This window comes from Acinonyx jubatus, chromosome C1 (assembly GCF_027475565.1).
Source record: "Acinonyx jubatus isolate Ajub_Pintada_27869175 chromosome C1, VMU_Ajub_asm_v1.0, whole genome shotgun sequence".
NCBI lineage: Eukaryota > Metazoa > Chordata > Mammalia > Carnivora > Felidae > Acinonyx > Acinonyx jubatus.
In genome coordinates this window covers 62,437,027-62,454,188 of record NC_069381.1, presented here as the reverse complement: position 1 = coordinate 62,454,188, position 17,162 = coordinate 62,437,027, and the positions used below count along the sequence as shown (strand labels likewise).

The window sequence follows — 17,162 nt, the reverse complement described above, 5'->3', positions numbered from 1 at the left end:
CATTTATAACTTGCAAATATAGGCTACATTACATTTTTCTAAGAATAGAAAAATGAGGCTTTCATGTGTTGTAATTCTACATAGGTACTGATTAATACAAGTTTAAATATAAGCTTGATATGTATATAATGTGAGCTTGACATAGAAAATATAGTCTGAGAGAATGTAAGTGCCCAAAAGAATGACAGGAAAAGTTGCTTACATTGACAGCTAAGTAAAGGGGAGAATTATGAGAATATGTAGTGTTTCAATAAATAGATATTATATAGATATACTTTCTATATGCAATACCATAATTTTTTTCTTCTGTGAGTCCCCTAGACAGTTTGTAGGTATACAAGATTGCTTCTTTATTTCTTGAGGTGTTCTTTACATGCTGAACTTCAAAATGCATGTTTTCCACATTAGGATACAGGACCTCTATATGACATAGTTCCAGGAAATGTGTAGCAAACAGTGTAAATGCCTAGAATATGTAACAACAAATATCAGTATTTTCAAAATGAACTAGAAAAAAAAATTAGTTTGATTTTCCAAGTAGCTTGGCAGAGATGCAGAGATGAAACTAATAATGGTCAATTCATTTCAAAATGTTTTGCAAATTTATATTCAATGAAAGAAACATGTTTATTATGTTTACACATTTTGTGAATGTTACAATACAGGAAAGACAACAAATCTAAAAATAAGATCCTAAAAAAATATCTGAAGATATTGAAAAGACAAAGTTTATCAGAAATAAAGCTGTTAAGTGAAGTAATCATTTATTAGAAAAGTAATCTACAAACAAAATCATACCATTTCTCTCAACTTTGAAAAAACTTTACTTTAAAAGTAGCTTCCCTCCATATAACTATTTTTTGGAAAGTGGAATCAATGGTTTGTCTTAGGTATTCAAAATTACAAAGGTTTTGCATTTTTAGATTTGTACTGTGTTTGAGTTAGGTACTTATAGGAAAGAAAGAAAAGATTGAGAATAATGCTTAAGACAATGATTCTCAAACTTTAGTAACCCCTTGGGGAGCTAATTAAAGATGCAAATTCTTGGTACTTGTCTCCCCCAAATTCTCAATCAGTAGGTGTAATGTGGAATCCCAGGAAACTCTATTTGCCAGAAGTATTTAAGTGATACTGAGGCAGATGGTTCAAGTGACTTACAACCAGCACATGGTTTTCAGCCCTGAATTACTAAACTAGAGATATGAATAATTGGTTATGTTAAGATATTACCCATGGAAAACTATAAATATGTGATTACTGGAAAAATAAAATGTTAAGACATTAAAAAGAAAATATTTGGCTGGCAAACGGCATCAACCATGTAAAAGGGGTTTCAAGAGGTTTATGACAGAAAAATGAAAAAACTCAACTACTAAATCAAAAGAGGCATAAAACAAACCTAATTTATAAAGCAACAGGAAAATATTTAGAAACCCAGTAAACTAGAAGCTAAGGAACATGTTTGTTTATTTATCTTCAAAATTTATTTATCAAACCAACCTATTATAGTAACTTAGAAAATAATAATTACTTCTAAGCACCTTAAAAGTAAACAGCAATAATTATATTTTTACTAAGTTATTTATACTGGTAAAGGATATTATTATGGACTAAATGTCTGTGTCCCCTCTCAAATTCAAATGTTGAAATCATAACTTCCAGTGTGATGGTGTTAGGAGGTGGAGCCTTTGGCAGGAGGTTGTGAGGGTAGAGCCCTCATGAATAAGATCAGTGCTGTTTTAAAAGTCACCCCAGAGAGCTCTTTTGCCCTCTCTACCATGCAAGGACACAATAAGAACTTGACAGTCTACAACCTGGAAAAAAGGTTCTCCCTACCATACAGAACCCTGATCTCAACATTCTACTTTCCAGAACTGTGAAAAATAAATTTCTGTTGTCTATAGCAGCCCAAACTAAGACAGGTATTCAAAATATTAGTAAAAGCATTATTTTCAGCTGTTACATAATATCTCAGAAATGGATACTATAATTACTGTTCTCTCAGGAAACAGAACCAACAGGAAATACATGTATCTTCTACTATGTAAGTGTGTATATCAATACTGCATAAAGATTTTATATATATATATGTACATATAATTTGTAGATTATATATACACATATAAAAAGATTTATTATAAAGAATTGGCTCATGTGATTATGGAGGCTGATAAATTCTCAGATCTACCGTCAGCCAACTAGAGATCCAGGAGAGTTGATGGTGTAGTTCCTGTCTGAATGCCAGCAGGCTCAAAACCTAAAAAGTGCTGACATTTCAGTTCAAATATGAAGGCAGGAAAGAACTAGTGTTCCAGATTGAAGGCAGTCAGGCAGAAGGAGTTACCTCTTACTCCCAAGAGGGTCAGCCTTTTGGTTCTGTTCAAATCTTCAACTGATTGGATTAGGCCCACCCACATTAGGGAGAGCAATCTGTTTTCCTCAGTCTACCAATTCTCATGTTGATCTTATCCAGAAACACCTTCAGAACAGATACACCCAGAATGATGTTTGACCAAACTGGGCACTCTGTGGTCTAGTCAATTTGACATATAAAATTAACTAACACAAGGCCAGCTCTTGTCAAATTGGTACCTATACACCATCTCTTAAAACCATACCTAATCTCCAAATAAAGACAACAACAAGGTCATAACTCCACCTAACATGTTTCAACTATCCTGCATACAAGAGAATGTACCAATCCCTTCCCCTAAGGGGACATAAAGTCCTTGAGTGACATTTACTCTTCTTGATATCTTGTAACTTAAATACTATTGACATAAAAGTAATAATAGTTAAACATACTGATATAAATTCAATACATCTTATGTCACATGATAAGGGAATAAGAGAGGAAAGAAAACAAATACATACAAATTCATAACAAAATAAGGAAGAAATACTCATTATTCATGACAATTACAGTCCTCATCTGTAACTGGTCACATGCTCATAGTTGGTAACTACCTTCTTCCACTATGTATTTCGTATTCCCTTTGCCTTCAGCAAGCACCTCAGCTGGTCATGGTTCTTTACCTGATGGAATGGCCTAAACCTTCACTCCTAAAGGATCTGGGCCATTAGAAGTCATGCCAGGATTGCGTTGCTGTAGTTTTCAATTGACATTAATCACAAGGAATGCTAATACCAAGACCCCTTAGGGATCTCCTGTATTCCAGAATTATTCTTTCTTACCTCCATTATGGATTGGTAATCCAATTTCCCACTGGAAGTCAGGATCAGTCACTACAGCCTGTGCAGTACCTCCCTTCTTTGCCTATTGATTCAGAGGCATGAAGAGCCCAGAGTGGCTTGGTGGCAGTCTTAACTTTCAGTGGAATGAAATCATTGTTGTGTGTTTGTGGAAGCATTTCTCCCTTTGGAACTAAGCTCTCTAGGCCAGTAGTGCATAAAGTCCAGAGGACAGGAGGCAAACATCTTGCAAGCAGGTCACCAGGGGTAATAGTTGAGTGGTGCTACTCCCATTTCCATTTCTTAATTCCTAGACCCATGAATCCTGGTTCTAGGAAAAACAGCACCATATAATGGGTGCTGATTCAGAGCATATACAAGTTTCTAGAAAACCCTGCCCAGCCATGCAAGATATTGCCACCTAGAAAGTGCTGTAACTTAGTCTTCAAAAGGCCATTCCACCATTCTATCAAGCCAGTTGCTCAGGATTGTAGGGAACATGATAAAACCAGTGAATTCCATGAGCAAAAGGCCATTGCTGCACTTTGATATGAAGTGAATTCCTTGATCAGAAACAATTCTGTGTGAAATACCACAATGGTGGATAAAGCATTAAGTTCATGGGTAATAGTTTCAGCACAAACAATATGTGCAGGAAAGGAAAATCTATATTTAGAGTAAGTGTCTAGTCATTAGTAAGAACAAATTGCTGTTCCATTCATGATGGAAGCAGTCTAATGTAATCAACTTGCCACTAGGCAGCTGGCTGATCACCTCAGGGAATGGTGCCATTGGAGGCTCACTGTTGGTCTCTGCTGCAGACAGATTGGGCACTCAGCAACAGTTGTAGCCAGGTCAGCCATGGTGAGTGGAAATCTGTTACTGAGTCCATGTATAGTCTCCATCCATGCCACCATGGCCACTTTGTTCATGAGTTCATTGGATGATGGCAGGGGTAACTGGGGAAAGAGGCCAATTGGTATCCACAGAACGGGTCATCCTTTCCACTTGATTATTAAAATCCTCTGCTGAGGCCACCCTTACACTATGGATGACTAGTGCTCTCTACTACTAGAAATAGAGTCCTTAGTATCTTTAAATCTAATCAGATTAGAAGTGAGGTGGGGGCACCACAGTGCAGGGACCTGAACACTAAGAGGATCCTTGTGGCTCTGGGGCCTATACACAGTTCCAGGCAAGCTGCTTTAACCACATGAAGATGGGCTTTGTGACAGGCTATGCAGTGGGCATGGCAGCCAGGGTGCTCTTCAAAATTTCTTCCTGTCTCAGGATTGGAATGTGAAATTGGTTGCTGATGAGCAGCATCAGGAAAACCATCATGCAGACTGGTGGCACCTTTAGCATATCCATGGCCATCGGTATGGGCATCCAATACTAGTCTGGACTATGGTTGCCCACTACATCTACCCCTTCCCATCAGTCCCAGCCCATGTATATAATAAAACAAAAGTCTTTGAGTAAAATAAATAAAATAAATCTAATCAGATCAGAGAGTCAATTCCAGAAACTCCAGAACCAATTCAGAAAATCCGTCCTTAAAATTCCTCTAGAACCACTTCAATATCAAAATCTGAATCAAAACCACACTCAGATACCACCTCACGCCAGTCAGAGTGGCTAAAATGAACAAATCAGGAGACTACAGATGCCGGTGAGGATGTGGAGAAACGGGAACCCTCTTGCACTGCTGGTGGGAATGCAAACTGATGCAGCTGCTCTGGAAAACAGTGTGGAGGTTCCTCAAAAAATTAAAAACAGATCTACCCTATGACCCAGAAATAGCACTGCTAGGAATTTACCCAAGGGATACAGGAGTAGAGGCATGATGCATAGGGGCACTTGTACCCCAATGTTTATAGCAGTACTTTCAACAATAGCCAAATTATGGAAAGCACCTAAATGTCCATCAACTGACAAATGGATAAAGAAGATGTGGTTTATATACACAATGGAATACTACTTGGCAGTGAGAAAGAATAGAATCTGGCCATTTGGAGCAATGTGGATGGAACTTGAGAGTGTTATGCCAAGTGAAATAAGTCATACAGAGAAAGACAGATACCATATGTTTTCACTCTTATGTGGACCCTGAGAAACTTAACAAAAGACCATGGGGGAGGGGAAGGAAAAGAAAAAGTTAGAGAGGGAGGGAGCCAAACTATAAGAGACTCTTAAAAACTGAGAACAATCTGAGGGTTGATGGGGGGTGAGAGGGAGGGGCGGGTGGATGATGGGCATTGAGGAGGGCACCTGTTGGGATGAGCACTGGGTGTTGTATGGAAACCAATTTGACAATAAATTTCACATTAAAAAAATCTGTAAGTCAGGGTTCTCCAGAAAAACAAAATTAATAGGGTGGGGGTGTAGAGGGAGGGAGGAAGAAGGAGAGAGACTGATTGACTGATTTACTATTAGGAATTGGCTCATATGATTATGGACACTGATAACTCCCCAGGTCTGCAATCAGCAAGTTGGAGACCCAGGAGAGGTGACTGTGTATAGTTCTAGTCTGAATCTAAAGGCCTCAGAACCAAACTTCTGCCAACTTGAGCCAAATGCTGGCAGACTCAAGATCCAAAATAAGCTGATGTTTCAATTCTACTCCAGAGTCAGGAAAAAATGACTCTAGATTAAAGGCAGTCAGGCAGGAATTAACCCTCTCACTCCCAGAAAAGTCAGCCTTTTTGTTCTATTCAGGTCTTCAGCTGGACCCCACTCAAAACTGATTAGATGGAGCCACCCACACTAGGGAGGGCAATCTGCTTTACTCAGTCTACCAGTTTAAATACAAATCTCATCCAGAAACCCTCACAGATACACCCAAAATACTGTTTGACCAAATGTCCTGTACTCTGTAGCCCAGTCAGGTTGATGTATAAAATTAACCATCACAGATACTAACTAGCTTTTAATCCTAACAAGTAATGCATATATCTTATTTATATGAGAAATTCTGATCAACCAACAGATTCAGTTTTACAAACACTACTGTTCTCTATTAATATTACTTCTGATTTATCATATACCCTTCAAGTATAAAATAAGATTTTTCTCATTCTACATAATAAATCATTATGGAATCTCATTTAAGGAAAAGAACATCATTTTAGGGATATTTCAAGGAACTTTAAATATGGAAAAGTATTTTTAAGTTTTTTCATATCCATATATATTTTGATATTTTACATATTAGCTTAATAACAGCAAAAATCATAGTCTGTTTTACATACTGGATTTTTAAAAACTTGTTTTTTTTAAAGGAATGAAATTTTAGTTGGATAAGTAAAATAAATTTACCATAAAATGACCTCAGATGCCTAGTTTTTCACTTCATGTTATGACATCCTAGTCAATGTTACTACACACAGAGACAATTATTGAAATGCTTTCACGTTTTGCTATTTAATTTGATTATAGCCAAGTGACTAGTTTTAATATTATTTGTATTTCTTGATTTCCTCCTTTCTACACCATGATTATCATACTAGCTGTTCTGCTTCCAGCAGAAATGAAATAATAAAAATATAAATGCTATGGTATGCTTTTACCACCTAAAATTGTTTAAAGAGCTTTCTATAGGTGTCTGTAAAATCCATTCATGATAAATATATAAAGGATACATCAAAAAAGGACTAAGAATTAATACACTTAAAAGAGATAGAGAATACCTTTAAACCCAGCAGATATTCACAAACAGCATAACAAATGCCAATACCTTCTTCTGTATTAGTACCTCTGCCAAGCTCATCAATTAATATGAGTGATTTGTTATTAGCATTATGTAGAATGTATGCTATCTGGAAAATATAATTTTAATGTTATTCATTGTAACCAAACAGCTGTCACTACCATTTAAAAAAATGAGGAAAAATCCAGTCTCTAATAATTCATCCAAAACATATTTTTATAAAGATATCCTGCTAGGCAGAAACTAACACATTGCTTTTCTTCTAAAAATCTCATGACTAATAATTTCAATAGAATAACTGATATATACATAAACAGACATGCATATGTGCATGAGACAACAGAGAGTAAATAACCATTATCTAAAATATTGATGTTTTAGATACAGTGAAGTAAAACTAAGCAATGAATTAAATATCTAAATAAAGCACAAAGATGGTCATTTTCTTCTCCACAAATGACTAATCAATTGTCATAACATACTCAAAACTATTTCTCAAGTTTATTTTAACATCTCTCTAGAGAGTAAAGAGAGAAAAATTAAAGAGAAAGTATCCAAGCCCATTGATTCCTATTTAAACTAATTTAAATACATGCTCAACAAGGACTAACTTTGACAGAAATGCTACTTCTCAACTGAAGAGTATTAATCTCTTTCTCAAAAAATAGAATTCCATCCACATTATGTCCTGACACAAAAGTAAATTTCATGGCCATTTTACCTTTCTATTAAGGCTAAGCTTCTTGAGAGCTAGGACCATTTAAAAATACACCTCAAGCACCTAGTATATTGCTATATTCTGCCACAGATACTCAATACATACTAAATAATTATGTAAAAGTCATACACAGTGTCATAAATAATAACCATTCTCCCCCTATCTACAAAAAGTTATCTAACTCTACAGTGGTCCATTAATTTCTACCTACTTAAGATAGCCCAAAAACTATACTGAATTCCTTTAGCCCTTCAAGTCTATTTGACATCTGGCTTAGATCAGAAAAAGGTGAGGACACACAGATTTTTACATAAAGTGAAAATTCTAAAGGGGCATACACGATGGTGATTTTTAAAAGCATCCAATCATCTTTTATTTTAAAATCAAGCCTAACAGGAATGATAGATACTATGCAAAATGGTCTTGAATAGGTCATTGTTTTCTGAAAAGTCTTTTATATATTCCATGTAAAAACATGAAAGCATGTTTTTTGTTCAATAATACTAGCTTTTTCTCTAGAAGTGTATTTTTCAGTAAAACCTCTTCCATTTCCACATAAGACAGAAAGTAGGAAGCTGCTGTCTTTGACTGCCCTCTGTCTCTTGTAGAGGAGTATAAGCACATCTGCATGTTTTAGTATAAGGATAGTTTCTTACATAAAAATTGGTCATTAGTGGAAGAATTTAACATGAGTTTAACATAAGAAAAGTTTAGTTTAGGTACCTCTTTCATTTCCTTCATGAATGTTGATGAATTTGTTTCAATATCGTCATCAGTACTGATTCTTGTAAAAATCTGTTCAGCAATTCTAAAGGAAGAATATTCTGCTGGAACATATGATCCTATAAAATAGAAGGTCAAAGTCAATTGAAATGTTTTAAAATATAAGTATTAATATTTTTCACTTTTCACCAACTCATTATTTATTAGCTGATCTAAGGATTACGTAGTAGAAAGATCACTGGATGTAGAGTTAGATGACATGGTCCCAGCTCTGTCACTTATCATGTATCTTTGGGCACCAATTAGACTCTCCCAGTCTCATCTTTCTCATATATAAATGGAAATACTTGCCCTTACTATTGCACATAGTTATTTGGAAGTTAAATAATATAGCATAAATTCAAGTACCTTAGAAATATTATAAACTTGAGCACCTGGGTGGCTCAGTTAAGCCTCTGACCCTTGATTTTGCCTACGATAATGATCTCACCATTCTTGAGTTTGACCCTGTGTTGGGCTCTTTGCTGACAGTGTAGAGCCTATTTCGGATTCTCTCTCTCTTCCTCACTCTCTGTCCCACTCTCTTGCTCTCAAAGTAAATAAACTTAAAAAATACATTGACTTTAAAAAAAAGAAATATTATAAGCCTCATAAAAATTTTAATATAGTTAGATGAAAAACATTCAAAATATGAAAATTTGAAGGAAATGCTTATGAAGCCTAAATTGATATAACTGTTACAGAAAGATGTATAAGGAAATATCTGTTATTAGAAATGTATAGAAATACCCAGAATTAGAATGAAAGCAAAAAATTTAATTTTTTAAAAGTTTTCATCCATGAGTTTTCATCCATGAGACTATTTCTGCCTGAGAAGTTATCATACTAACTAATCTAAAATATTCACCCTTTGAAAGCAAATCAATCTGATTAATGCACCTATCTCTGTACAGAATGAGACATAAAAGGCATTCCAAAATCATAAGAGGATGAAAATATATGGGAAAAGTAGCAAGCATATAGAACAAAATGGTGAAATAATGGGAGTGAAGAAACAAAACCCTGATTGTTTGAGGACTTAAAGCCAAGATAAGGATGAAGAATAGGATTATTCTCTAAGGAAAAATGACCAGCAGGAAAAGAAAGCATAAGTCAGGATAATACTACTAAAAATAAAAGTAACAATAACAGTAGTGATTATATGATCACACCTGAGAAAATAGATCTCTTAAATACAGCTTACTCATAGGATTTCCGGAAGGATCAAGTAGGAAAATAAATGTGAAAGCCCCAAGTGGAGAATACAGCATATACAGAATACATTTGTACTTTCTCCTCTTAGTTCATTTGTATTTACCTTTACCAAAAAGGCTTTCTACATTTTTTTATCTAATTTATTACAGAAGCCCCCAGCTGATATTTTGCTTCTGGTCTGGCTCTCATCTAACCATACATCAGTCAGAGTGATCTATCCAAAGTCAAATCCAATCAGGCCATTCTCTTGTTTAAATTTCAAAAGCTCCCTATAGATCTCTGGGTAAAGTTCAATCTCCTCAGTGAAGTACCTAAGGCCCTTCATGATCTGGCTCCTGCCCATGTCTTTGGCTTTGTATCCTACTACTACTCACAGCCACTCTTTGCTCTCCAAAGGAATTACAAAACCTCTTGTACTTCCTTGGGCATACCATACTGTTTTTAGAACATGTTCTTACTGTGTCTGGAAAGTCTCCTTCTTTTTCACACCCTTACCTTATGTCCATCACATTTTATACCCATTATTTCACTTAATCATTACAACAATTCTTAGAATTAGATACTATTATAATTTTCACTTACAGATAGGAAAACTAAGGAAGTTAAGTAATTTGCCTAAGATCACAGAGCTAGTAACTAGACAAGCTAGGTCTAGCTCCAATGCCTATGTTTTTCATCTCCATGCCTTTCAAGTTCTACTATTTCCTTTACAATCAGATTATGTGGGATACTATATATACTTCTAGGTATCTTAGAGGTTTAAAATGAGTGACGAGTAGAATGATTTTCTTCTAATATTTGATAGGCTATTATCAAAAAAGACTAGGTTATTCTATGATACATAGAAGAATTAGGACTAATGAGTAGAAGTTATAGAAAGTCAGATTTCAATTCAGTATAATGAACGCTCTACAATTAGAGAGACCCAGCGATTGCATACTCTGTTCTTTTAAAAGGACAGAGCTCCTCACAAATACAAGCAAGATTATTATGTCACATATGAATCAGAACAAGATTAGCTAAGATGTCCTTTTCAATCCAATGAAACCATAAACCAAATAAAATATTTACTCTTCATTCACTCATATCTGATTTTCTTTCCCAGTAATAAGGGTAAATCAGTACTATATCTATCACCAATATTATTATTGCTGTATTCCCCTTACAATTCATTACATTAGGCCAGGGTTTATCAACCACCACACTACTAACATCTTGGGCTGGATAATTTTTCTGAGGTCTATCAAGAGTTGGGAGGAGGGTGGGGAGAAGACTGTTTTGCGCACTGTAAGATGTTCAGCAACATCCCTGGACTCTACACTCCTCTCAGCTGTGACAATCAAAAATGTATCCAGATCGCCAAATTTGTGGGAGTGGGGGCTGGGGGGAGGCAAAATCATCCCTGATTGAGAACCACTGCATTAGGGCAAATCATCTCATTTCGGATTCATAGAGTTCTCAAGGAAACCTAGTTTTCAGAGCTAAGTTGTGCCTCTACACCAAGAAATACATGACAATGTTGGGCTAATGACAGCTATTTATATGCATGTGTGTGCACACATGTGTTAATGTATCAACTGCTGCGCCCAAGTTACTGGTAGCCCTTAATTAAGTAAAAGATGTTTCTCTCCCCAGTGTTATAATTTGGTAAAAATCTTACATGAGTTATTAAAGGCAGCAGCTTATCCTATTTATTTCACTTTTTCACAACAAAGCTCGGTTTTCAATCAGAAATAATGATATGATTCAGTTTAGTAATAATTGATACAATATTAATAGTTACAGTAAGGTAGTTTTAACTTGTTACATCCAACAAAATTTTTAGTACAGTACAATCCAAACTGGATGGAGCTTAACCAATACCAAATAGCAAAAGTTATAGTCTACATAGTAGACACATATACTTTTAAGTAAGAAAACCTCCTCCAAACTTCCTTGGGTTAATTAGGCCCCTGGATCTAAAATACCAGGCACAAGGCATTTTAAATGACGAGCAGAACTGGTAAGTATAAAGCAAAGCCATAACTTACCAATCTGGGCCATAATCTGACAAAGAGCAATCTGTTTTAAATATGTGGATTTCCCACTCATATTAGGTCCAGTTATGATCAAAAAATTACTTCCTTCTGTAATAAAGGTATTGTTGGCAATAGGTTTTTCCACAGATATTTTTTCAAGAATGGGATGCCAGCCCTGTTTGATTGCTAAAGTATCGGTAAATTCTGGCCGAACTGAAAAAACAAACAAAAAAAAGAATTGTAAGATTAATATATTTAATGGCCTGTGGTGTTGTACATGGGACTTTACTAGGGTCAATTTTGGGACAATAACATTAAGATATTATTTTACCCTAATCTCTACCTAAATCCCTCTAGATTATAATAGACACATTCTAATCACCATCACAACTTTTATTCACTTCCAGGGAACTGTAGGATTTAGTTCCTTGTCATTGTCCTGGGCTCTAAAACAGTTCATAACATTTTCAAATTTGTGTAGAATAAAGAGTCAACTAGCCATTGATGACACTTTTAAAATAACAATTAATCACCAGTACTACAAAATCGCACATTTACTTAATTCCCACCTTCAGCATTATTTCAAATTTGGTGTACTTAGCTTTCAAGTGGGGTATGAATATAGGGTAAAACCAAATATAAAAATAATTTTATGTCCGAACCTTTATAGACGTTTTGCCTAAAAAGAATACCCAGATAATAGTCAAAACAGACATAAAATATATTGTTAATTTATAGAAACAAATAGTGATGAGGTCTCCATGAATACCTTCCAAGGTAAAGGGAGAAAAAAAAGTGTTTGGGGACAAGTAAACACTAAAATCCTATGTGCCTCTAGAGGAAACACATGGATAAACTCAAAAGTATTCATTATAAAAGGAGGTTGGTTAGAAAATAATTTTTAAACTATTTCAAAAGCATTTTAACACCCAAAGTCATTATTTATAGGTTTGAGTTTCAGGATGATCCCTCTCAAATTAAAATGGGGCAACATCAAATATCTTAATAGTTAAGAAAACTATTATTAAAATAGTTAAGTTAAGGTTTTGACTCCAAAGGAGATCTAACAGACTGAAAAGCTCTGACTTATAAAATACCAACTGAGGGCGCCTGGGTGGCTCGGTCAGTTAAGCCTCCAACTCTTGATTTCAGCTCAGGTTAGGATCTTACATTTCGTGGGATCAAGCCCCACATCAGGCTCCATGTTAATAGCATGAAGCCTGCTTGGATTCTCTGTCTCTGCCCCTGCACTGCACTGGTGCATTCATGCACACTTTTTTTCTCTCAAAATAAATAAATACCTTAAAGAAAGAGAGAGAGAGAAAATAAAAAAAGCAATTTAAAAAGTTAACATTTCCATAAGAAATATAAAAATATGAAACAACTTTGTAAGATACTTATTTCCCATCAAAAACTAAGTGGCATAAGTACTTGAGAAATGTTACTGGTGATTTTAACTAGAAATTCAAAGTTATTAATGATACTAAGTCCACAATTATTCAACTTTAATTATCACATACTAGTTCTACAAATTTCTATACTGGATTATAGTTGCTACTGGTAAGCTGGATAAGAAATTTCAAGGGGTTAATTTGAAGTCTTCATTTAATATTAGAAAATCACTTAACACTTATATCCAAGGCTTGTGTACAGACTTGGGATACAAAAATATATGACATAACTCCTGATCTTGAGATGGTCACATCTATGGAACTAGTTCAGAAAATATTCACTTTGGAGGTTCATTTCCCTCGTCCATGTCACACTCCTTCCAATTAGTCTTCAGATTTGCACTTTATCAGTTTGGATCATTTTAATTTCTACCAAGAAGGCAGCTTTTTGATCTTTCCTATTTGGGGAACCTTCAAGTTTCTTGTAGTATTTTCTTTTTCATTTATCAATTTCTCAGTAAACAATTTTCCAACTTTTAAAATGAATTTCAAGGGTAAATTTACTTTATTTTGAGTCTTAGTCTAAGACCACAGGCAAGAGACTACATTTCAGGTAAAAAAAAAAAAAGTACAACATTCATAATTGTTATATAAAATTGCTTGAAAGGAATACAAATTTCAGTATGCAACATATTTATCCCAAAGAAAGTAACCTACCATAGTCAGAAAGAGTGCAGGCATGAGCAAATGACAGTAGCATATCCAGCATTGACACAGTGTCAGATAGTTTATATAAGCAATGAATATGTTCATAAATCTCACTAAGCAATTTGCACACTATCCTGAAAGAATATGTTTGGTAAGTCAGGTAATGCTTTTAAAAAGGGACATACAATATAATTGTAAAACAATAAATTCATTGCTAACATAACATTCACAGTTCAGTTGTACACTATAGGTAAAGTCTACTGTTCTTTTGCCTCATTTTAGAAATTAAGAAATTGAAGTTCCTTGAGTTCACAGCACTTAGTAGCAAGAATGCATCTTCTGTGGGCACCTGTTGGCTCAGTCTACAAGAGTCAGCTACAAGAGTAGTTTTAACTCTTGATTTCAGCTCAGGTCATGATCCCACTGTTTGTGTGATCGAGCCCCATGTCAGTGCCTGCTTGGGATTCTTTCTTCTCTCTGTCCCTCTCCTGTTTGTGCTTGTTCTCTCTCAAAAATAAACAAACAGTTTTAAAATGTTTAAAAAAAGAATGCATCTTCTGGTGGATTAACACTATGTTTTTGAAATTATTGGTTATTACATATGAATAAAATGAATTTTTATTAATAAAATTATTTTTATAGTCAAACAAGCCCTCACTATACAACAACAGATCCCACCTGCTAATAATTTTGTGTTCTTGCAAATGTGAAATTCAACACAAAAGTTACATATTTTCCCCTCTCTTTCTCTCTCACCACCCCCGCCAACATACACACACCCTAACAACATAATTATTTAAGCTTTTATATGGGAAAGTTATTATACTGTGATATAATATACAAGGTTTTCCTTGGAGGGCATAACTGGCTCAGTTGGTAGAACATGTGACTCTTGGTGTCAGGGTTGTGAGTTCATGCCTCATGTTGGGTATAGAGATTACTTAAAAAAAAAAAAGAAAGTTTTTCCCTTACAAGAAGAAATATGCTCCCCAAAGCTACTATATCCATAATTTCTGTGCTCTATGCCCTAAAATTGTTTTGAAAGTCCAATATTTGTCTTTATCATTTCAGGTCACCAACAATGAGTGGTCAGTTTTTTTTGCCTCCCTTCCCCATGAATGATCTATTTATTATTTCTATCTGTATTGCTACTGTTTCACGAACAGCAAGAGATTGACACTATTGTGATATATATATGCGTGCCATGAGAAGTTGAGGGCTTACATACCATAGGAAAATAATAAACTGAATCAAGCCCAAGATAAGCCCATGATGTGTCAAATTCTACATCATGGTGCAATGCATACTACAGAAGTATCAGTTACATATATATATATATATATATATATATATATATATATATATATATGTGTGTGTGTGTGTGTGTGTGTATATATATGAATCTGATATATATGTGTGTATATATATATATATATGTATATTGCAATTAGATTTGCCTGAATCTTCTATGAGGCTGAGTGATCCCAATCACAGTGACAGACTTTAAACGTTTTACTTGTTCTTCCAGGAAATGATCTTTCTTTGCTAACATTCATAATTTTATAATTTTCTGCAATCAGACAAAAAGCCAACTAATGAAATTTATCATAATGCCTCAAATTAACCAATTTAATATTCAAAAATTTCAAATGTGCTTACATATAAGTCATGTGATAGATCTCTCTCAAAGACTCCTGACATCTTTCATTCATTTTAATTAAATCTGTTGATGTAAAGGTATAAGAATTTTTCACTTTAGATATCTGCTAGGAAATGAAAAAAAAATGTCAAGATATGTGTACACTCCTATAAAATAAAACCTACAGATTTTAAACTGTACAGGTATTTAGGTTAATCACTTTAACTTTTGTGACAAAGCATCACAAAGAAACTCTCAAATAATGTCTGCAAAAAAGAAAAGATCACTTTTAAAGTTAAAGCAGGATTTTTTAACCTAGTCTATTCTGGCACAACTATTTTTACAGGTCTTAAAATTAAAATAGCCATGTAGAAATGTTAAACAGTACATCTTATCACCAAGCAACATGCATGACAGATGTAACTTTCACTCCATCTCTCACCCATCTTAGCCCTTGCCCTACATTTGAACCTCACTCAAGGTCTAACCCCATTACTGTCTCCACCCATTCTTTACTTCATCTATCCCACATTATTTAGTATTACAGTGTTGTATTTAAAAACCATAGAAGTTAAATGGTTTGTTTTTGCCAAAAGTTACCCCCTGGGAGCAGAGAAAGCAAAATTAGAGTGGGTTAGACTTTCCCAAACTGGTGTATCATGGGGAAGTTAATGTGTATTTAGGAAAAAATATTTTCCTGGTGCAAAGGTTTGGCAATACTGGATTTTAAAGAGTTAAGCAGATTTGTTTACTTCAGGATTTTTAAACCTTTAATAGGCAAATATGAACTAAGAACTACCTAAAACAGGAGATGGTACAATATTTTCCAAATTCCTTTGATCAAAAATATCCTTGGACTTTCTTTTTTTCATTTTCCTTTTTTATACATACCAAGCTTCCAGAACTGTGGAATGCACTGTTTGGTCTTTCTCAAAAATAAACAAATAAATAAAAAATTTCTACCTCACTCTTAGATTAATATATAACTGTTAGGTGAGTTGACAGGAGTAGAAGCAATATACAGAACATTCAGAAACTTGACATGTAAAATTCAAAGAATGTCTGAAAATATGTAAAATGTAATTCTGCAAAACCAGAAACAACAATTTACTAGCCAAAATGCTAAAATGAACCTTAATAAACTCTGAAGGAAGTTGATTATTGGGAAGGGCTGCACAATCTGCAGTCATCTGGATGAAAAATCCTCGAGCAGAGCTAAAACTTGTCCTTAAAGGAAGACTGTATTTTTCTGCGAGCTGTGAAATCATTCCTAGTGACCAGAAACAGGAAAAACAAAAAGAATTTTAATAAGAAAATTACTCTTTCTGTTTAAAGAAATCACATTTTCTTATTATTTTATATATAAATATGAAGGTCTTACTACTCTTAAACTTATATATAAAGATATTTAATGTCTAACATATATTTAAGCATTCTTTTAAGAAAAAAACTGGTAGTACAAAGGTAGACATTTTGATAGGTACTTTGGAAGTAAAAACCTCTAAAAATTAAAATAAAAAATAAAACTATTTTATACTTTCTATATTAGAATATTAGATTTTTTATTCATTTTTTTATTTATTAACTTTTTTGAAAAGGAAGAGAATCATATAAATTATAACAATCATTATTTCACAGTAAGAAATTCTCTCTACAAAACATATTTTGCAAAACAAAATATTTCAAAAAAATGGGTGATGTGACAAATAAAATTCCTAAAAAATCAAAATCTTCCTATCAACTTCAAACTCACCACAGAATTATGTGTATGCATATATATATATATATATATATACACACACACATACAT

General features: G+C 34.2%; 1 protein-coding gene across 1 annotated transcript in view; it reads right to left on the bottom strand.

Moving 5' to 3' along the window:
* MSH4 (mutS homolog 4) overlaps positions 1 to 17,162 on the bottom strand; it is a 91,261-nt gene that overhangs the window by 11,148 nt on the left and 62,951 nt on the right. The window contains exons 12-18 of the mRNA XM_027058844.2: positions 16,486 to 16,622; positions 15,373 to 15,476; positions 13,723 to 13,847; positions 11,627 to 11,827; positions 8,343 to 8,461; positions 6,882 to 7,010; positions 292 to 466 (exon numbers count right to left, since the gene is read on the bottom strand). Coding sequence (XP_026914645.1) covers positions 292 to 466; positions 6,882 to 7,010; positions 8,343 to 8,461; positions 11,627 to 11,827; positions 13,723 to 13,847; positions 15,373 to 15,476; positions 16,486 to 16,622 — 990 coding nt within the window. The remainder of the gene's footprint in view (positions 1 to 291; positions 467 to 6,881; positions 7,011 to 8,342; positions 8,462 to 11,626; positions 11,828 to 13,722; positions 13,848 to 15,372; positions 15,477 to 16,485; positions 16,623 to 17,162) is intronic.